Genomic DNA, 22791 nt, shown 5'->3' on the forward strand with positions numbered 1-22791 from the left:
CTACAGGAATTCTCTTCTAATCTCGCTCTTTTTAGCAAAATGCTACTCTCATATTGACTCTTATTGCACTCAACTACATCTTTAATTTCCAGTGTGCAGAATTAATTGGAAATTATGTGATTTTAATACCTTTTTTTAAGCTTTAAAGCTTTTCTTTCTAAGATAACTGAATGTACTCACATGTGACAAAGCAGCATATCAATGTTTAACATGTTTATTGTTGCAAATGCATGTAGTTTTTCTTATTATTTTTAAAAATGAGTATGCAGTACAGTTTACATTATGTAGTAAAAGCTAGGGTACCATTCTGAACATACACTCCCATTCAAGAAGTACTGGGATAAAAGTTTATAGTTCGGATGTAAACACTGATTTCTACCGTAGTGATCAAAATAGAGTAAGTCACCTACTGAAACTTGATGCTTCATATAAAGATTGTATTAATGACATCGTTACACCAGTAGGTGTAACAAGTGACTTAAAAAATGTATGTGTCATTGAATCATTCATTCAAAAGATTCGTTCAAAAATGCTAATTCATACAGTTATGAAACAAGTGAAGTCTTTATGAATGAGTTATTGAATCATTCATTCAATCCGATGTAAAAATATTTTTTTTGAATAGACTGTTTTGTGTAGTTGTCTATTCAGAATCATGATCTCTATTTTTAACAAATATATCGTAATTATCCACTTATCCAGAATCATGCAGCTCTACATTAAAGCAACACTATGTCGTTTTTCAACCTTCATTATATATTTCCAAGAACCTTTTACTGGCACTATGTAACTTCGGGTTTCGGGTAGTAACCTGAGCACAAAAAAAACCTACAAAATTCGACTGCTTTACGGCATACGTCACTTCCCCCACCACCACCAACTTCCTCAAATTCTGACGAGAGCCCAACTAGCGTTTGATACCCGTCTGTATGTTGTTGGCATGACCGAAGCAACAACTAAAAGGAAGGCGGCAAAGGTTTTGTTAGAGGAGACTAAAAGAAGAAAAAGGGAGAGTGACAAATTAAAAGACCGGACGAGGATCACTATTGGAGGGAGAGCAAGACCGTTTGAAGACGGTGAGAGTGCGCGTGCGCGCGACCAGCTCTCTCTCTCTCTGCTCGTTCTTTCAGTAACATGCACCCTGTCACAAGCGCAGCAGTCAGTCATCTATAAAGTGTTTATAAATGTATAAATAAATCAGGGAGTCAGGGAGCTGACTATCGCGCAAAATGTAAAAGGCTGAATAACATGGCCTGGCCATGTTACGGAATCTATCTGGTCCTCCATTTATCTTCATGAATCAAGTAATGCTAGTAGAGTAGCGAATTATCAATCTGGTAGCAACACTAACATGCTAGTTTACGATGGTTATAATAAATCTTTCAGGATAACTATCCTAATGTCTGCAGGCTGATAATCATGTTTGTTTATTTATTTTTCTGGTGAAAGTGTCTTGCCTCAGGCTATAATGCAAATCGATTTTAGAATTTGCAGATTCATCTATGGCAGCTTGATATTATAATATTGACGATATATGGCTTTTACCTACCACACAAACATTGAATTGAATTAGCATATCCGTTATGTAAAACAGTAGACAATAGGCTACTATAATGAAGCTGGCTTGTAAACGTGAGCTACGCGATCTTTTGACGTTTGAAAAAAATAAAATCCATGAAATTATATTCATATGACATGCTGAAATATATGCCAATGTACCTGGGATGAAGACATTTCACATTTCACAGTCTGCCCACGAGAACTCAAGACAGTATCGGCTTGTCAACAAATGCACACGTGTATCGCCTGGTGTAACCATGACAGATTTTACGACAGTAGTAGAAGACAATAGTGTTTCCCAATTGTAGGGCGACCCCGAGAGCAAAAACCGCAAAAACGACATAGTGTTGCTTTAAATTAATCAAAAGTGACAGTACAGACATTTTAAATATAATATAAGATTTCGATTTTAAATAAATGCGGTTTATCTGTCTACTCATCAAAGTATCCTGAAAACATGCATTACGGTACGGTTAGCACCACAACTGTTTTCAACCTTGCTAATAATCAGAAATGTTTCTTGAGCAGCAAATTATCATATTAGAATGATTTCTGAAGGATCATGTGACACTGAAGACTGGAGTAGGAATGCTGAAAAATCAGCGCTGCATGTCAGGAACTGTATTTTTGATCAATTAAATGCACATAAGAGACGTCTGTCAAAAGTCTTTTGAATGGTAGTGTAGCCTGTGACTAAGGATGTTTTTTAATTCACTGAAGGTCCAGGAAGTTGCTCCAGGAATCTGACTCACCGCCCTCAGTGGTGTTGCTCTGGACCCAAGCGCTGGGCGGTGACGACCCGATTTCATTGATGCAGGACACACTCATGTTGTACCAGGTCATGGCTTTGAGGTTGCTGATTTCATACTGGAACGGAGGCACTTGTGTGCTTTGTGCGGCTGTAGGACTCCCCGGCTCTCGGCCGAGCTCTCGCACCTATAACAGATGATTTATGACCCGTTACAAAAATGATCATCATCATCTGAATCAAAGCTTTCAGTGGTGTTACTTTACCAACTGAACAGAATTATGATTTCAACTTGGCGCAAGTTAAAATGGATGGAAAATAACACAGGAATAAGAAATCACCTTGAACTGAAGATTTTGTTCCCCAGAGGATTTATTACAATACAATAACCTTCTACAAATAGTGTTCATTCATTTTTTTCCCTCTTACCGTAATGTGGCACGTGTTGAGAGGAGAAAAGCCATTGTTTCCCGGAGTCCAGCTCAAGAGGAGTTTGTTGGACTCACGTTTTACTACTGTGACGTTTGACACTTTGTCAGGAAGCTCTGGAAAAACATTAATCAAGCATGTGTGTTAGAGCCATAAACGACAATAAGACTTTTCAGATTTCACGATTTTTTAATTTGCTAAATGTATATTTTGTGTTATTTGTATTGTAACACGTGACTAAAGCTAGTTTTATACATGTTACGTATGCGTTACAATTTGAAGAAGAATAAGGAACGGTTTCATGCTAGAAAGTCTTGACTGTGGAAAACGCTAAATTCATGCCTTTGGAACTTGATTAATTGTAAATTAGTTTTTGATCTCTCTTATGATGTAACTTGACAAAGAAAAAAAAACCTTTAAATGACAAGTTATGGATTCACGCATAAAATCCTTTGTGTAACATCCTTGTGGGAAATGGCGAAGAACGGAAAATGGTTTGAATCGCCATTACATTATGAAATTACATGAGGATTGAAAAAAAAAAAACTCTCAGACAGTGTTTTTAGTGTTAACTAAAACTAGTAAAATTCACTTTCGTAAATATAAATATAAAATATTAGATGAAGAACTTAAACTTGTGAAATAAAATATAGAAATTATTATTTAGCTAAACAGAAATATAAAAAAAAACGAATAAAAACGACCAAAGCACATAAAACTACTAAAATTTTAACTAAAACGAACACTGAAAATATAAAAATAATAGTATATAATACAAAATATAACATTGTTCTGAGGTTCAGCACCTTTGATATTGACGTGAGCTTCTCGGGACACTGTGAGTCCCTTCTCGTTGTGAGCTTCACAGCTGTACTGAGTGGGAGCATCAACACCTGCACAGAAGAAAAAACAACACATTTTCTATCTCTAACATGCAGATATTAAAACTATGGAAGATGGAAACCTGTTTGGGAACAATCAGTGGTGCTTGCTAACTATTATTATTACTCATGGTTTTAAGAATTATACAATATTGTTCAAAAGTTAAAGAAGAAATTAATACTTTAATTCAGCAAGGATGCATTAAATTGATAAAAAGTGACATTTATTATGTTACAAAAGATTTCTATTTTTTTTTTTTTAAATGCCGTTCTTTGAACTTTCTATTCATCAAAGAATCCCGAAATAAAAATTCGGGAAAATAATGATGCTGAAAATACAGCTTTGCATCACAGGAATACATTACATTTTACAATATATTAAAATAGAAAGCAGTTATTTTAAATTGTAATAATATTTTAGAATATTTTACTGTATTTTTGATCAAATAAATGCAGCCTTGGTGAGCAGAAGTGACTTCAAAACATTTTACCACATAACACGTAACACGCAACACATTAAAAGCACTAACAAATGTGTAAACTGATCAGGAAACAATCCACAGCAGCCTACAATCTTGGCTGTGAGTTTTGCACAATTATGCGTCACTTACATTTTATTCAAAAACGGTAAAGAGATATTATTATTTGGTGCCACTAATGATTCTTAAAGTTAAAATAATAGTGATACGAGTCTCCAGGTGACATGCAATCAAGGTTTACATCAATCGTGGAGGTCGAGCACATGCAGGACTGCGTAAGTTTCACCGCCAGCGTGTCTCACAGCACGAGTCTTTCAGTGCCACTCCACGCCAACACTCCAGTCCCACTCGGACACAAGCACAACCATAATATCCCTTTTGTGCAAGTACATTTCTGCCCATGCCCAGAGACTCGGTCACAAAGGACACATTGCTTCCCCCACTGGAGCTGACAGGAAGCTACTTGTTTGGTTGTTGACATGTCTCTGAGTATCAAGCGTGTCTATCTCTGACTGTCAGTGGGACAGATCGTGCCTCCATTTTCAAGCGCCACAGTGACTGAACTATGCTACTGAAATGCCGTCTGGAAAAAGATGAAAATTTAAATAAAAGATGGCAGTGTTTAATTCACTGTGGGAATGATTATGGGTTCAGTTTGGACTTGGAAAAGCAACGTTTCTTGAATACAAAAGCTACAGTATTCCTAAATGACCAATTTACTGAAACCAACTCACAGGGATGTTTTGGACTCATTATTTTTGAGGTAGACCTCCATCAAAAAGACAAATGGTCAGACGTTTAACCTTTTTCTTGCTCTTACCCAGAGAAGAGGTACAATATACAACATTCAAATATATTTTAAATAAATCATCCCTTTGAAACTAATTAATTGCAAAGAGTTCCTATATACGAGTATGGTTTTGAAAAGCAAATGGACTTTAAAAGAAACATTGTCAGCCGAATCAAATGCCAGATACAATGAGGAACATTTTGTAAAGTTAAGATCATATTTTTAGCTTCAGTTCAACATAAAAATGACGGAACAGAAAGTATACAAATGGAGTCTCTCCAAACACCTTTTTATAAATCTGATTAAATTTAGGCCATTTGCAAAGAAAAAAAAAAGAAAAAAGCTATGAAAAGAAACCGACTTTTGGTTACAAAAAAAAAAGCATGCAAGTAGGCTGGACAGATTGCACGTTGTACGGGTGCCAAGAAGTATGCATTTTCTGACGACCTGTAATTATTGGGTTTGGAGAACAGCCATGCTAGCAGACTGCACACACTCTGGTACAGGGTCTAAATACTACAACACTAACAAAAGAGCACCAGAAAGAAGGTTTTTGAGCATGTACCATGGTAATTCTTACCTGTTCTATGTACCTTGAAACAAATAACATAGTATCTAATCTAATCTGTCAAACAACATCCAGGCAGCTAGGGCTGCTAAATTAACTGAAACTGAAATAAAACCGTAATTGGATTATGGCTTATTGGATTATCAAATTGCAGAGGCTGCAGTTTAGTTAAATCAATATATGCGGGGCGTTTTAATGTGTTCTTTTACACACAAGCAGCTCATGATCCAGTGTTTTAGTGTCTCAGAGCGGCTCACGGCAAATGCAGTGACATGAACTCATCTCTGCATCTACTCTGAGTCGCTTATAACAAGCATTTGGAAACTCAACATGCGCCAACCGTCTTCCCGTACTTGTAAAGAGAAGCACTAATGAACAGTCACATTTGATGTTACATTGGCTAAAATGGCGAACGTATCTGGATTTAAAAATTGTTGGAAGCATTTGAGATGATGCAAGTACACAAGTGAACTGAGCAAGTAGATTTTGGATATTTTAATTAAAAAACTTACATATTGTGCCTTTTTTGAAGTACAAAAATTAATGAAACAGTATTTTCTTGTAAAACGTACTACAATCATCTTCGTTTTATGAACAACTTCTAAAATTCATTCATCCACCCAAAATTAAATAGCAACACCCTTGCAACCATCCAACCATATTTTATTTATTTCAGTTTCAGACCAGTTTGGATTATTAAATCGGTTGTCTAGTTGATTTCTTACTGGGAGGAAGTGACGCATCTTTTATATATTAAATGTTCAGTTTTGAGTCTGTATTGAGCATACAATTGCATCCAAACACAAGTGTATCTGTGTATAACAAGATCAGAAATGATTAAGCACATTTGCAGTGGCTGAAGTTTCATAATTGCTTTACCGAACTCAGCATTTATGTGGACGTTTTGTAACTTGAGCAGTAATTCCTGATAGTCTTCACAGGAGAAACTGTCATATCCAGCTCTAACTAGTTCCCTCTTAATGGAAACACACATCAGAGCATCCAGAGAGAGAAAGAAAGGGTTTGTGTGAGCATTACGTAATGCATCCATTGTGCGGGAAGGACAGTGAGCCCGAGTTCAACATGGAAAATCAGAGGCTTTCTGTGTTCACATTGTTTGAATCAATTCCAGTAAGAACGACACTTTAAAGGAGAATTGGGTCACATTGTGGTTTTACCGCAACTTTTGAGTCTTTTTGTCTCATACATGAGAAATAAACATGCACGTATTAAACAAAGAAATGGGCATATCTGATCTTGATCTTCAAACAAGATCTACAAACTAAATTGATGTTTTTAAACAAGCTGTCAGATTCAGAGCCAGATAAAACACCATTTTAAACTTTGATGTATGACCTAGATACAGAGCAGTCCTTCTAAAGGTCCAATCTTCCTTCCAGATTTTCCAATGGTGTTTTTTAATTTATGAGTAAAATAAGGTCTGTGGTAAACTTGACCATACTTGAACGGTTTGCTCTACAGCGTAAAACTGCCCACAATCACCTCCCAAACTTTCTTGTCTTGTTACTTATTAGAAACATACGTTTTTTAAAATAAAAAACAGCTTTAAAATTTGTGTTTTCGATATGGGTGTTAACGTTGCAGAGCAAAACGTTTAAGTATCGCAAAGTTATGTTTACCACAGGCTTTATTTTACACATAAATCAATAAACACCATATGAAAATCTCAAGGGAACCAGCGGCGAATTAGACTTCCAGGTTCTGATGTCACGCTTGCAGCACTTTATTGCACAAATATATATTAGATTTATTTAAAATAAATTGACCAACTATAAAACTGTATTAAACATTATTATTGTTATTATTTTTTGTCTCATGACAATCAATTTAACAGATTTCCTTGAATGCGAATAACAAGAAGCACTGTTCATTGTGTCAAGCTCAACATAAATGAAGACGCACTGATTTAATTTCTCATAATTACATTTTCAAAGTGAAATATTTCACATGTGCATCGCCACAGTTCTTGCTAAAGCCAATTGTGGGCCCTGATTCCAGAGGTGAAAAATTGTCAAGAAAAACACAAGAGTTAATTAAATTTACTAACAAAAAGGAAATTACCATAATAATCATTTAGAACCATATCAAAACACCATGGTACATCTGATATCATCCTTGTACCATGGTATCAACACAGTACGTTTTTGTAAGGGAAGTAGAGGTTTCCATTTAAAAGTCCTGAAAAATATATTTTTAAATAATTACATTTAAATAGTTAAATATGTATAAATATTAAAAATGCATGTTTAAATATTTATATCAGTCTATTCTTCTAAGTAATATAAATAAGTTCTGATGCTTTGAAGAATTTAAAAGTGCTTTACTTTAAGTTTCTTTAAAAGATTACAGATAATATAGATAGAACCAGTTGGCTGATCTGAAGAACCTGTAATGTAACATCAAGAACTTTTTTAATATTCAAAAGACCACAAACAACGGTAGCTGTACATACAACTAAAATAGTGTGGTTGAACATATAATGTGCAGCAAAGAACGATTAAAGTATTTATTATAAAGAGAGCAAGGGTCGGCTTCAACCACGTAAAGTTTGATCTGTGTGTGCTTTTCAAGGCTCTCCGCAGTGGATCTGAATGAGGCTTTTGTGTGTGTAATATCAGCACTCTCTCCCTACAGCACCGGCTGAATAAACTTTAACCATAAAACTCCTGCTTTCACAATAACTCAGGTTTACGCGTGTTGCCAAGAAAACCGATTACCATACCTAGGAGATTAACCACAAAAAACATTTAAGGATTTTCTGAAACCGTGAGTGTTTTTCCCTCAGCAAAACTCACTACCATCCAAACTTTTAAGGCCAATTCACACTAAATGGACAAACGGCAACAACGAGCAAACAAGTTGGCTTTTGAATTTAGTTTTACGAAAAATAACAGTCGTGTTCACAATCCCCGAAAAGACACCAAAAAATGATGATTGAACATGTTCAGTTGGGTGAAAACAAACCCCGACAGGTGTAACTAGAGGTTTAACTAATATTTTAAGATGACATTAATGTGATGAAAGTCGAGTTAATGTCGACTAGTCGCTGATGATGTAATAAATGAACAAATAAGCCTGAACCTCGAGCTGAGACTGAACGCTGGTTGCTTACAATAAGCTGTTTAAAATGTGCATTTTGAGCATCCCGATGGTATAATCAACCATATCTTGTTGAACGCTCTCAGAGTATGCATTTTCTGTCATTTTAACTGTTTGGAAAGGGACCGTAAAAGTGGACTTCAAAGATTTCTTATCCTGTTGTGCTCTCTATAGGTCATGATCAGCGACTAGTCGACGTCAAGGTTAAAGTGTCATGGCAGAGTATTAAAGTCGACTAGTGTGTGCAACCCCTAGGAGTAACACACTGATCTGACAAAAAACAACAAACCAGGGGCGTTTCCTGCGGGGAGGCAAGGGGGGCAATGCCTTAAAAAAATAGGATGAGAAAATAATCTATATTACAAAAATAAAACAATGCAAATATGACAAAATTTGACATTAAAAAGTGCACAAATCACTTGTTTTTCTATAGTAGCACTGTCCAACAGTGGCAGGTAAAGTTACAGCGAGACGCTTGTATCTCTTGCCTCCCCTACATTGACTTTAAACAGACCCCCTAAAGCGTGCGGTGGGTTTAGTGGGGGGTAATTGAGAATGAATGGGGGAAAGTCATGCAAGAGTCACATCGCAACTATGATTGGATGTAATTGGTTATGGTTATGAAAAATCCTCTTGCTTTCGTTGGCGTTCTCGAATCGGCCTGAATGAAGACAATGATGGTGATAATGGCAAGACTAATTAAAAAGTAAGTAAACACCTCAGCCATTTCACCGCTTTATATCGCACCAAAATCAAAATTGAAATGGCCTGAAAACATGATGACTGGGGGGGTTTTAGTGATCAATCAGCTTGGTGAAATTAAAGGTATTTCTGCGTGACCACTAGTGTTTACTGAGCTTGATGACCAATGATCTGTAAATTCTATTAAAAAGAACAGCTGAACATCAGTTTACAAATAAAATATATTGTTTAAATTGATACTGCCTTCAGTTATGATTTTGGAATAAATGTAAAAATGCTTAAACTAACTTGATGAGATTTAGACTTAGTTTTAATAAATAAAACATTAATTACATAGACAATGTAAAAATACGAAATAGAATTGTATTTGTTCTATATGGTATATAACCTTAATAAGGTTCCGTTACGCGCTTCATTTATCAGAACCTTTTAGAAATGTTCCATAAAGGGATCAATTTATGGATTTAGCTTTAATTAATTAACTTTGTTTTGGTTCACTTTAATTTATTTATTTTTATGAATTAAACGGCTCATAAATGTACTTTATCACTAGAAAAATAAATTAACATAACCTGTTAAACATGAAAGTATTATGCAATCATGTAGGGCATTGGTGTCAAACTCAGATCCTTGAGGGCCACTGTGAACCTTTTTTCACAGAGTGTAGGGTATTCTGGGTGACAGTAATGTGTTTGCTAGAGTTCCTGGGTGGTTGATAAGTCAAAAAAGGAAATGAGAATTTCAAAGTAATAATAAATAATTTAACAAGACATGCAATTTAAGGTATAATAATAATAATAGGGGTGTAACGATACATGTATTCGTATTGAACCGTTCGGTACGAGGCTTTCGGTTCGGTACACATTACAAACCGAACGATTAGTTGGACCATTTTTCCTGCCTAACCCTAACCACCACAACATTGCGCAACATCAAATGGCAAACGTAATGAAAGTGGAACGAAACTGCGCAACTCATTATTTTGTGCTTCACGGACCGTTTATCAGTTTGGACCGACGTCTGTGCAGCGCGAGCCGATCTTGACCAAGCGACACTGTTACTACAGCGCTAAGAAATCCAGTAAACAAAGCATTTGAATTCGCCAGGGAAGTAATAACATCCCTGCGAGATCTAGTGAGAAGCATTAACATGTCTCCATTATTAACGGATCAAACAGGAGAAACATTGTTCCCTGAATGAACTAGTTGCAGGTTTTAAGTCCACAGATCAGCAACATTCACCATGGATTTAATGTAGTAACACTAACTTGTAACGATGGAAGTATGGCAGAAATAGTCAAATGCTTTCAAGTACATCACACATCTTTTTCCAGCACTTCAAAACTCAAATATTATCATATTTAAATGTTATTTTTAATGTGATGACCAAAACATTATTTGTTCATCCTTCAAAGATTACCCCCATTTATAAAAGTTTCAAGATGTAGGAAAACTCACACTTATTTGAAAATTTTTTTTTTTTAATAAATAGGAAATTTCTCTGGCATTTCTTTCTTTTTGCTGTATCGAAAACGTATCGAACCGTGACACTACTGTATCGTATCGAACCGAACCGTGAATTTTGTGAACCGTTACACCCCTAGTTAATAAGTTAAAATCGCACTGAAAGTCACGTTAACAATTATTTAGAGACACATGCATGGATGAATCATTCACTATAAGATAAACAGTACATATTTATAAAAATAGTTTCCATTTCATCAATTAAGTGACTCAATCAAAACTGAAACAGATTCAATCACACCACTTGATATGATCAAAAAAGAAAATTACCCACAGTTTAAAGTCATGTGGTTCTCATTGTAATCAGTGTAATCTGACTGCTCAATTACCAGTGTTAAACTGTGTCACCAGTAGATTACACACAGTAAAAACACACAGAAGTGATTTAGCATGTTTCTCCCTCTCAAAGTTCACCTTTGTATATCAGCTTTAACATGACTGATTAATCAGAGTTGGTTTGCTTTCGCTTTAGGTTTCCAAATCCACAGAATTGTGAGCAGATACGAAACTTACAAGCCAGCTTCAGCAGCTTGCAGCAAACTCAGTGATGTTTCACAATATCTGTTATGTGCACATTTTCCATAACTGCAGAAAACAAAATGTGCCGGGTGATCTCAGCCCGGGCGCTTCTAGGGGATGACCCTGCTCGGAATGTGGAACAGATTACTTTAGAGGAAAATTGGAAATTAAAATCACTATAGAAGGCTAGGCAATAAAAATGGATTTAAGAGGTTTTATGACATCAACTGTTTGAAAAGTTAATGGAAAAGCTGTAGAGTTCAAGTATTCTGTGCTGTGCATTTCTACTGAAATAAGCGTAGCGATGTTATTGTCAACTAAAACAAAAACTATTAAAACTAGTTTTCATTAATTGAAATAAAACTGAAGTATAAAATATACATATTAGATGAAAAACTTAAGATGAAAAATGTTGCTTTAGCAACTAACTGAAATAAGTTAAATTATAAATTTACTAAGTATAAGTTTAGTTTAATAATCAAAAATATTATTGATCTGCCTGCATTGACACCATTATATGAGAACTGAACTGAGCTGGACGATGACATCACGCTTTTCTACAGAGCAGCTACAGTTCCTAGTATAAGTGAACACACCCATGCTAAAGTTGACTAAAAATAGGAATAAAAAATCATCTTTTGGAAATTGATCTTAATGCCTTAATTTAAAAAATGAGGAAAAATCCAACCTTTAAGGACACCAATTTTCTTTATGAATGAATAATGTATCGTAAATAAATAAATGTTCTTCCTTAAAATACAGGTTGCATAAGTCAGGACACCCCTATGTTGAATTCCCATAGAGACAGGCAGATTTTTATTTTTAAAGGCCAGTTATTTCATGGATCCAGAATAATATGCATCCTGATAAAGTTCCCTTGGCCTTTGGAATTAAAATATCCCCACAACATCACACACCCTTCACCATACCTAGAGATCGGCATGGGGTACTTTCCATAAGATCATCTCTCAATGCAAATCAAACCAGCTATTAGCCTAACTGAAATAACACCATGCCAATCTCTATGTATGGTGAAGGGAATGTGATGATGATGTGGGGATATTTTAATTCCAAAGGCCAAGTCAGGCCAATCTGCCTGTCTCTATGGGAATTTAACATAGGGGTGTCCTGACTTATGCGAACCTGTATTTTAAGGAAGAACATTTATTTATTTACGATACATTATTCATTCACAAAGAAAATTGGTGTCCTTAAAGGTTGGATTTTTCTTCATTTTTTAAATTAAGGCACTAAGGATCATTTTCCAAAAGATGATTTTTTATTCCTCTTTTTAGTCAACTTTAGCATGGGTGTGTTCACTTATGCTAGCCACTGTATATACAGTATACTAAATTAATAACTTTTTTACAACAAAAATGAAACACCACTGAACTTACTTAAGCTGGACTGTGACGCTGTTTTCTTCTGGAAACAAGCTTTGTTGCATTATTTTCCTGTTATCTCTATAAAGCTACTTTGAAACAATCTGTATTGTAAAAAGCGCTATATAAATAAATGTGACTTGACTAAAATAAAATAAGCAATTTATTAACACTTAAAAATGCTTAAAATCTTACTGATTTTTTTTGTTATAGAAAAGATGGCCCTTAGAATGACTTTTTTTATTTTTTGGCCCTAACACCAAGCTTTAATCTTCCCTCAGCACTGGAAATTTAAGTTTGGTTTCTATTGTTTCCTGTTGTTCAAAGTTTGGGCGACTACTGTTTTCCTGTAATAAGGACGTCCTGATTGACCAGAGGAACAGTTTGTCATGTTTTTTGTAAGCTGTAACCCAGCGTACTGAATCATTCAATGTCAACAGGCGCTTAGGAATGTACAACCTTGTGGTAGACCTTATACCACAAATATAATATTGTGGACAGCAAATCTGTTACCGTAACCTAAACAAAATCTTCCAGTCTTTCTAAAGTCAGAGATTTTCTTTCTGCTAGGTTTCACTTCAAGGCCTTTAGATTCTCAGCTACAGTATATTGACAACAAGTTAAATTCTGCTATATGTAGAATTCAGAAACCTTTGTTATTAGCGACACCGGTGGATGTTAAGTGAACTGAAGCCAGCAACTTATTGAACACGTGAACACGTAACGTACAAGAGACTGGCCGTGATTCAAGGTAGGGATGCACCGATCCGATACTCAGCATCGGTATCGGTTCCGATACAGCCATTTTTGCCGGATCGGGTATCGACCAGACGAGGCCGATCCAAATCCGATATTATGCGTATACTATTCTGTGTTATAAGCCCCACAAAAGCACCAAAAACATTATAAAGCACCATAAAGTTTTTTGTGCACTATATTACAAGTGTTCTGAAGCCATTATAGTATAATGTGAGATAGAAATGAACATTTAAGTCATTAAATTCAAGATCACGTAAACTTTTCCCTCCGCTGCAACCTGCGGCTGTCAGTCATTCTTCATTCAGCAATCAGCGTCGCGTTCGGTTACGACAGTCAACATGACAAAACTCTCTCCAAGATGATTCTATGTTACTATTATTATACTTAATCTGTAGATAAAGCTCTATGGTTTCGCATAAAACAACTATCTTGTTGGACTTTATTGCTGTAACTTAATCATGTTTCTACCGTGTGTCTGTTAGATCACAACACTAGAGTAGAGTCCACTATAATTGTTCTTCACGCGCACAGTAACTAAAATTTAAAACTGTTAAAAGAAAAGGCTCAATAAACTATTGCATAGATAGATACATTTACTGTATAATACACTACGCATCAATATGTCTTTCGTTTGTGCTTTGAACTTTTCTATGAGGACTCGACGCGCTGTGACTCCGTGTTGCTTCAAGCGCATCATTCTGCACTCGGCAGAGGTGGAAAGAGTAATAAAATATTCTACTCAAGTAAAAGTACTACTACTTCAATGAAATTTTACTTAAGTACAAGTAAAAGTACCGGTCTAAAAATCTACTCAAGTAAAAGTAAAAAGTAGCTCATTTAAAATTGACTCAGAGTAAAAGTTACTGAGTTACTTTTTTAACAGCGGGGGTGGGGTGGGGGACCCTCCCGTGTAGGATTGTAATGGTATAAGATTTTCACAGTATGGTAACGTCTCAGAAAATATCACGGTTTACAGTATTAATCAATTGTTAAATAAATAAACTGTATTATTAAATTATGGGTATTATTATTATTATCATCAGTTAAAATGACAGTTAAATTAATGAAAACAGGAACTTTTTTGGGTTGAACAAATGCTTTTATTATAACAAACTTGAAATAATTTGTTTGTTTATTAAAATTTCAATAAAACATGTCTAATCAATTAAATTCGATAATTAATAATCAATTAAATTCGATAATTAATAATGAATTAGATTAACAACTTATTTTTAACATTAATAATTTATTAAAATGTTTAAGAATAATATTGTCCTATGAAATGTATTTTATTCAGAAAATTAATGTTTCTTTTTATTAGGGGTGTAACGATATTCGAACCAAACCGAAGAACCGCGATACAGAACCCACGATTCGAATGGCGATACTCTCATGGCGTACCGAACACGCCCCGCCCTGCAAGCTACCCCGGCCCCGCCCAGCTCGGCTCATTGATTGGACCTGGAATCAGTGTTGCCATCAGTGTTGCCAAGTCCGCTTATTATAAGCGACTTTGGGCTTGTTTTTCTGTAAAGTCGCTTACATATATTGGTAGTCGCGGGTCGCGTCTTTTTTGGGCTTGTTTCTAAAGTGTAATTGCTTATTTGGGCTTGTTCTCAGCTCGTTGTCAAGCAGATATTTTCTATATGTTATTTAAACGTAGGAGTTTGTCTTGCCTGTTCCCTCTGTCTCTCCCCTTTCCCTATACACGGGTTTTTTCCCACCCACGTCCTGCTTCTAATTGGCTCTGACCCAGATGGCAATGAGTACTAGCCAATCAGAGGCAGAGCAGGGCAATCGTTTTTTTTTCTGGTTAGGTAAACGTCAGTGTGTGACGTATAAATGAAAATACGTGCGTGTCGCGACCGTCGCGACTGATGGTGACTGGACTGTAGGAGAGTTTTTATATATAAATTATATTTTAGATATTATAGATATAGATATTATAGTTTAATATTGTTTAACCCTTTAACGGTCACTCCCCCTTTTTTCGCATAGACATGAAAATCACTATTCAAACTTAAATGGTTGTAATTCAAGAATGCTTTGGAATATAGACTTATGGTTGGTCTTGTTTTAAAGAAGACATTTTCCAGATTATTGTTGAAGTGAAGTTTTATGAAATGATGAAAGTGAAACAGAAAAAAAGTTATACAAGTTTGAGTTTATGAAAATGAATAGTGTAAAAATATAATTATTTATATTTTATATAAAATATATATATTACAAAATATATTTTACTTTAAAACTGCCAGAAAATGTAAGCCAAAAATCTGAAGAAGTTGTGTTCCAAATTTTAGGTTGATATCTCAAAAAATGAGCTTTCCGTAAGATTTTATTTGGCCGCAGTACCAACATTTTTCACTACATGGACAGCCAAGCTTCATTACAGAAGAAAAATAAACTGTACCGTGTGCACAGTTTTACAAAACTAGGCACAGTTTACCAATCTGTCCACATGGATGTAAATTGACAATCTGTACCCACAGTTTAAAACTATCTGTCACCACGGATTGTAAAACCGTGCACACAGTTTATTTATTTTTCTCTTCCAGGAACCTAGGGGGGCTCCGTAGAAAAAGCTCTTTTACTGTCTATGAGAAAAAGTCGCTTGTTTTGGGCTTGTTTTCACGGGCCTGGTTGCTTTTTTTGTCCCGTGAGATCTGGCAACACTGCCTGGAATGTGTACACAACGAATTCAGTTTTGTAGCCTAACCAGGGGTGCCGCTAAGGGGGGGGGGGGGAGTTAGGACGATTCTAAGGGCCCACACACTTTTGGGGCCCCCAGAGATCGATTTTATTAATGGAATGGGTGGGGTAGGGGGCCCATCTCATATTCTTTCATAGGGCCCAACATTTCTAGTTATAGTAATGTGCGGCTCCCTATATAGTTTACAGCATTAGCAGATTTTTAATCCTTGCAAAACTTTTAATTGTAATTGAATTAATTCAAAGACAAAGACACCATTTTTTCATTAAACCACTGTTTAAATTTTTTTTTTAGCTTTCTAAACCGAACCGAACCGAGACGTCAAAACCGTGGGAAGACCGAACCGTCAGTTTTGTGTATCGTTACACCCCTACTTTTTATGATTTAATCCAAATATATTATCAAAAACGGTGGTAATCAAATCTAAATTTAAACTGGTGTCTTTTTATTTTTTGGGGAAGCGCTGCAAAAAACAGATTTACTAAATTAAACCATGGACAAAAAAAAATATTCCTTTAAATAATGTTCAAATAAAATGTATTATTATTGTTGTTATTATTATTATTTTGAGAAGTAGGCTACGATAGTAATACATTTCTGTCATAATTTCTCCTAGTAAAACCGAACTTTTATTTTGACGGGTTGTGAAGACCTGTTTCAAAGTGTATTTGACAATGGTTTTACTCAAATGAAATTATGAAAATGCTCATTAGGCGTTCTCTCGAAGCAGCTCTGGAAATGTTCATGTATTCATATCCTCAAATTGTTTGTGAGACGCTGAAAACACCATGAACGTCACGAGTACTTCAGTATGTAGCCTAGTAAACAAACGCAGCTCAGCAGAACAAATTGGGTTATATATTTACATGCAGTATTTTTGTGCTTAGCTTAAATATTCACAGACCATGTCGCGATTGGATTTATTCTACTTTCCATGTATTCATCCATCCATTATTTTGCATGTTTTACGTGACATCTGCATTAAGTGAATTCCATTTTCATGACTGGATTCCGGGATTCCCTTTGCATCACGTAAATCGGGACATACCTTTATCTGCAGGAGGGATGGTGTCCTAAATCCTCTTTTTGCAGCTACTTTGCGTCCACATTTTTTGCAAATTGGATATCTATCCTCGAGGACAACCACGCTTTTTTCTACTTTTCATACTGGCCACAATTCGCTTGGCGCTTAGCTTTCAGCTTCAGCTGGGTCTGCATCACCTTTTTTGCGCGTTTGTTCTCCCGCCCTTCAGTCAATTCAGTAGTTTCCGGAGTGTGTGATATTTCCCCCCCCCCTTGTATTATTATTTTTTACTCAGTAAAGGATATGATTTCAAATGTAGCGAAGTACAATACTTCAAAGAAAACGTACTTAAGTAAAAGTAAAAGTACAGATTTTAAAAACTACTTTAAAAAGTAGAAGTACACAAAAAAACTACTCAATTACGTAACGCGAGTAAATGTAATTCGTTACTTTCCACCTCTGGCACTCGGGCAGCGCCTTGTATCATAATACAGTGACGCAATGAAAAATTATTAATGGCCTTTCTTGTTCTTTCCTATCTATCATATGTTGCTGCCTCATTAAACGGCTGTGCTATACATTTAAGACATGTCTCAATTGTATAGTAGCCTATAGCTATATATAAAATAATGTATCTTTTTGATTTTTGTTAACTTGTTTTTCATGAATGTATTTTACAATACAAAGAGCAATGTGTAACGTTTTACCAGATTTAGTGTTACACTTGTCTCTTATTTGTATTTTTCACTAAATGTTCAGATTTTATACAATTATTGTGGACTTATGATTTTTCTGGACTAAATTTTACTGCTGAATTATCCACTAATCTAGTTTATAAAAGCATTTTTGTCATAGATTATGATCATATATTTTTTTGATTTGCTTTTCTTTACAATGAAGTTGTCTGTATTAAGCAGATTGTGTTTAACACACAAAAGAGTGATTATCAGTTCAACACACAGAGAGTTATATAAATTCTACTGTGAAAAAACTGTGTTGGTATCGGATCGGCATCGGTATCGGTCGATACTCAGAATTTTTGGTATCGGATCGGATCGATTCTGAAAAAAGTGGTATCAGTGCATCCGTAATTCAAGGCCCCACTGTTCACACATTGGCAATAAAAAAACCTATTAATTCATGAAAATTCTTACATATAGCCTCTTTAAGAAACTAAAGCATTTTAAATCTACAGCTAAATTAAAGAAACAGGGCAGCTTAAAAACAGCCATATAAGAAGCCAATATGTATTCTCACACACACACATATATATATATATATATATATATATATATATATATATATATATACACACATGTATTCATATATTCTCACCTTTAACAGTGATGGTGCTGGAGGACTCGTTGCGTTCTACAAATCTCGTGCCATTTTGAAGCCACTTGATGATTACAGGGTTCGGGGGACCGACCGCCTCACAGGTCAACCTGAAGGAAGTGTTTCTTGTGATGTTTAAGTCACTCGGCTGTATAGTGAAGGTCGGCAGGCCTGGATATGAGTAAAATGTGGAAAACATCAACCGTCTAAACTGCATGAGCAAATGTTTGTGTGCTGGGTTGAAGGTTTACTTACCTTCCACTTCTAAAATGATGGGATTTGACTCAATGATCTTGTTACTGACACTAAGCCTGCAGTGATATTCTCCAGCATCTGCTCTCTGGACACTTTTAATGCTGAAAGATGATGTCAAAGGAAATAAATACATTTTTAACAAAAAAGACTAAAGATTTGATTTTACAGCTTTAGAATCACAAAAACGTGTAGCATGAAATATTACCCTTAGTAGTTTTTCAAAGAGAAAGTTGGCTTGTGAAAGATATCCACCTTTTTCCTGGTTAGCGAATTTACCCATGATTCATAACGGATTTGAACAGGAAGCCGGTTGTCCTTTTCAGGTTCGAAGCCTTATAAACATTACGCGCCGCTCGCTCTGAACGCCCGCAGTGATGTGCTGGTTAGAAAATATGTGAAATAAGTAGGGCTGCCCGTGCATGACTGAAGTTGAGTTAGATGTCATACTATATGGGAGAGAATGCTAAACCATAATGAGCGTTATCGTAATATATTGCCTTATCTCAATGCATCTCAACGCACGCATAAAGCTTGCCACAGAAACCGGAAAAAGTAATGATTATGCATGATTCATGAAAAATGAATTGTTTATTAATAAACTAGTGTTTTCTGTCAGTGTAGACTGCAAAGATAAAGTTGACGATGCAGACTCGCCATCTTCGCAGTAGTGAACGCGCTTATAGAGAGAAATGCACACTTCGTACGAATTAAGCAGAGAGCAGCCCATTTCTGTCGTTTTTAATAATTTTGTTTAAAATTAGACATTTTAAGCTTTCTATAGGCCTATACAGGTCCTTCTCAAAAAATTAGCATATTGTGATAAAGTTCATTATTTTCCATAATTTAATGATAAAAATTAAACTTTCATATATTTTAGATTCATTGCACACCAACTGAAATATTTCAGGTCTTCTATTGTTTTAATACTGATGATTTTGGCATACAGCTCATGAAAACCCAAAATACCTATCTCAAAAAATTAGCATATCATGAAAAGGGTCTCTAAACGAGCTATTAACCTAATCATATGAATCAACTAATTAACTCTAAACACCTGCAAAAGATTCCTGAGGCTTTTAAAAACTCCCAGCCTGTTTCATTACTCAAAACCGCAATCATCGTGCTGCTTCTCTGTAGCCCAGGTCAGGCGCTTCTGCAGCTGTTTCTGGTTCAAAAGTGGCTTGACCTGGGGAATGCGGCACCTGTAGCCCATTTCCTGCACACGCCTGTGCACGGTGGCCCTGGATGTTTCTACTCCAGACTCAGTCCACTGCTTCCGCAGGTCCCCAAGGTCTGGAATCGGTCCTTCTCCACAATCTTCCTCAGGGTCCGGTCACCTCTTCTCGTTGTGCAGCGTTTTTTGCCACACTTTTTACTTCCCACAGACTTCCCACTGAGGTGCCTTGATACAGCACTCTGGGAACAGCCTATTTGTTCAGAAATGTCTTTCTGTGTCTTACCCTCTTGCTTGAGGGTGTCAATGATGGCCTTCTGGACAGCAGTCAGGTCGGCAGTCTTACCCATGATTGCGGTTTTGAGTGCAATGAATCTAAAATATATGAACGTTTAATTTTTATCATTACATTATGGAAAATAATGAACTTGATCACAATATGCTAATTTTTTGAGAAGGACCTGTATATACTTCTCAGGTCTTTGAGGCAAATCTTATACGCTGAGTTTCGGTTGATTAATGAGACGCGCTCCAGTTCACGCGCCCGCGCCTCCGTGTCCTGATTATTGTCTACTTTTTGCATCTTATTTATTATTCCAGCCAATTTGTTGATGAAACATTGATTAAAATGAAGATACTATTTATACTAAACGAAATTCACTTCTAAGAAAGGCTTTCTACAAAACAAAACTTAATAAGTGGTCAAAATCATGTCTGACCCATTCCAAATGTTTTCTGATGTATTGGGCATCTTGATCCTATCTGACTCATCTCATGCGGTTCCCTTTTCATATAATCAACATAGATGAAATAAAAAAAACATCATATTGTGAAACATAAATATAAAACGTATGTTTTAGTTTTTTTAACTTGCATTTAAGCGTCACACCTCTCCGCTTTGCTCACATGCTCTGGTGTGTAGCCTATACATGCATGTGATGGAGGGGTGCGATTTTCGAATAATAATTTAATAATACCCAGCGATCTTCGAATATTATTTTTGCTTGAAATGCCCATCCGTACTGGTAACGTATTAGGCGTTTTAGTTACTCTCTGGCATTTTAATATTAGCTGATACGGAACCGGACATGGGCATTCTCAGCTTTTTATCTTATGCTCAAAGCACTCAGTTTCTAAAAAGTTTTTTTTTTATCTTCTTTGAATTGTTAAAACAACCAACAACAGCACATGTAGTGCCCGAACTCATTCTCTCACTCACTGCTAATACAATACGAACCGGAAGTAAGCAACCAGAGTCGTTGTCATGGCGACGCGCATTGTTTAGAGCAGAATAAGGTGGATAGTGCAGATATTTTATGCATAAGCTGATGCAACTTAGTTGCAATTGCAACATGCATAATATTAAACAAGAAATTAAACAAGCAATTAGACTTCATTTACATTTATTAATTTAGCAGGCGAGTATAACCATTGCAACTTTCAAATAATATTACAGTAGAAGAGTAGTATTTATTTAATAGTATTTATTTAATTTTGAGATTTATTTGTGTTACTTGCATTCAATTATATTTTAAATTTTTTGATTAAAATGTTTTAATAAAAAATATAAACAAAATGAATTAAGTATTCATGAAAAAGGTGTCTTGAATGGATTTCCTTAACATTCACAAAAAACGAACTATACTGACAAAAAATACAAAATTATCCAATTCCAAGGACCTTCGTAGACTCTGAAACTAACTCATCTGTTAATCTGTATGGGCAAATCTGCCAATACCAATATTCTCCAAACAGAGACAGATACAGCATTGGTCCTCTGGTTATTATTCAGAGTTTTTAATCACATGATTGTAACGGAGGCCTGTCAATTTTCTAAAAGTATGTGTTCAATATACAGCACCTGCTGCAGTATTTCAATCACTAAAAACTCAGGGGAAATGTGAAAAATACTTGTGGATGTGTTGCACTAATAAGGATTAAATTAAGCAAAGTTTAACACTAATCAAGGATTTGTTGATCTGGGTTTTATTTTCAATCGAGTTGTGTCGCACCACTTAAACACAGATTAGCTACGCAGAAAGACAGTTAAAGGGCTGATCAAGCAGCATAGATGGAGGGTGAACCGACGCCAGGCTAAAGAACCCTTATTAGTGCAACCCACCTTTAAAACCGGTAATATTAAAAGATAAAATTCAGTTTACACCTTTTTGATGATGCATACTATATACAGGCGAGCAGATGAGCCAAGAATGTGCAACGTGTTTTCAATAATGGTATTTCATGGAAAAATACTAAATGAGAAACCTCGTTTTGCATTAATATTCTGTGTTCATTTGTTTGCCTGTACTAACTATGCAGAATCAGTAAGGTGTATATTGAATTTGGTGTTTTAATATCACTGTTTTACAACAAACCTGGTAAAAATGACTGGCGAACAAAGGGCAATGGAGGAAAGGCTTGTTTTGCCCTTCGGATGGGCGTTCCTAGACCATATCAACGGCTATTCGTCGGTTTACGGTTAGTTGTCGAACGCATTCAAAACAATGGCAGGATGCGCTTGATGTACAGTGGTATTTAATCCTGCTATTTAAAAATATCAAAATTTAAATTAGGTCCTTGTTGCTCGACTAGTTGGGTGCTCCCTCTGGCCCGAAACTAACCTTCTCTTGGAAATTAAAGTGTTTCGATTTCTGAAAACGCGGCTGGATTGCAGCAGTGAAGCGAGAAGGCTGGATAGTAAGCAACCAGCCATATAAAGTTTACGCATCAAAGTCTTTTTTAAAGGGTCCAGTAATTCCAATCATCGTTTATTTTCAGTTTTTGGAAATACCTGTTGCCTTTTCGCTAGACTTCAACGTTACGAGCTTGTTGG

General features: G+C 35.8%; 1 protein-coding gene across 1 annotated transcript in view; it reads right to left on the bottom strand.

The window, feature by feature from the left end:
• mertka (c-mer proto-oncogene tyrosine kinase a) overlaps window positions 1-22791 on the bottom strand; it is a 47954-nt gene that overhangs the window by 22246 nt on the left and 2917 nt on the right. Inside the window, exons 3-7 of the mRNA XM_077217436.1 lie at window positions 18785-18885; window positions 18530-18700; window positions 3544-3630; window positions 2738-2853; window positions 2313-2496 (exon numbers count right to left, since the gene is read on the bottom strand). Of these exons, the coding sequence (XP_077073551.1) occupies window positions 2313-2496; window positions 2738-2853; window positions 3544-3630; window positions 18530-18700; window positions 18785-18885 (659 nt within the window). The remainder of the gene's footprint in view (window positions 1-2312; window positions 2497-2737; window positions 2854-3543; window positions 3631-18529; window positions 18701-18784; window positions 18886-22791) is intronic.

The sequence above is a fragment of the Siphateles boraxobius genome, unplaced genomic scaffold (assembly GCF_051911475.1).
Source record: "Siphateles boraxobius isolate OS27281-9 unplaced genomic scaffold, OSU_SipBor_1 73, whole genome shotgun sequence".
Lineage (NCBI taxonomy): Eukaryota > Metazoa > Chordata > Actinopteri > Cypriniformes > Leuciscidae > Siphateles > Siphateles boraxobius.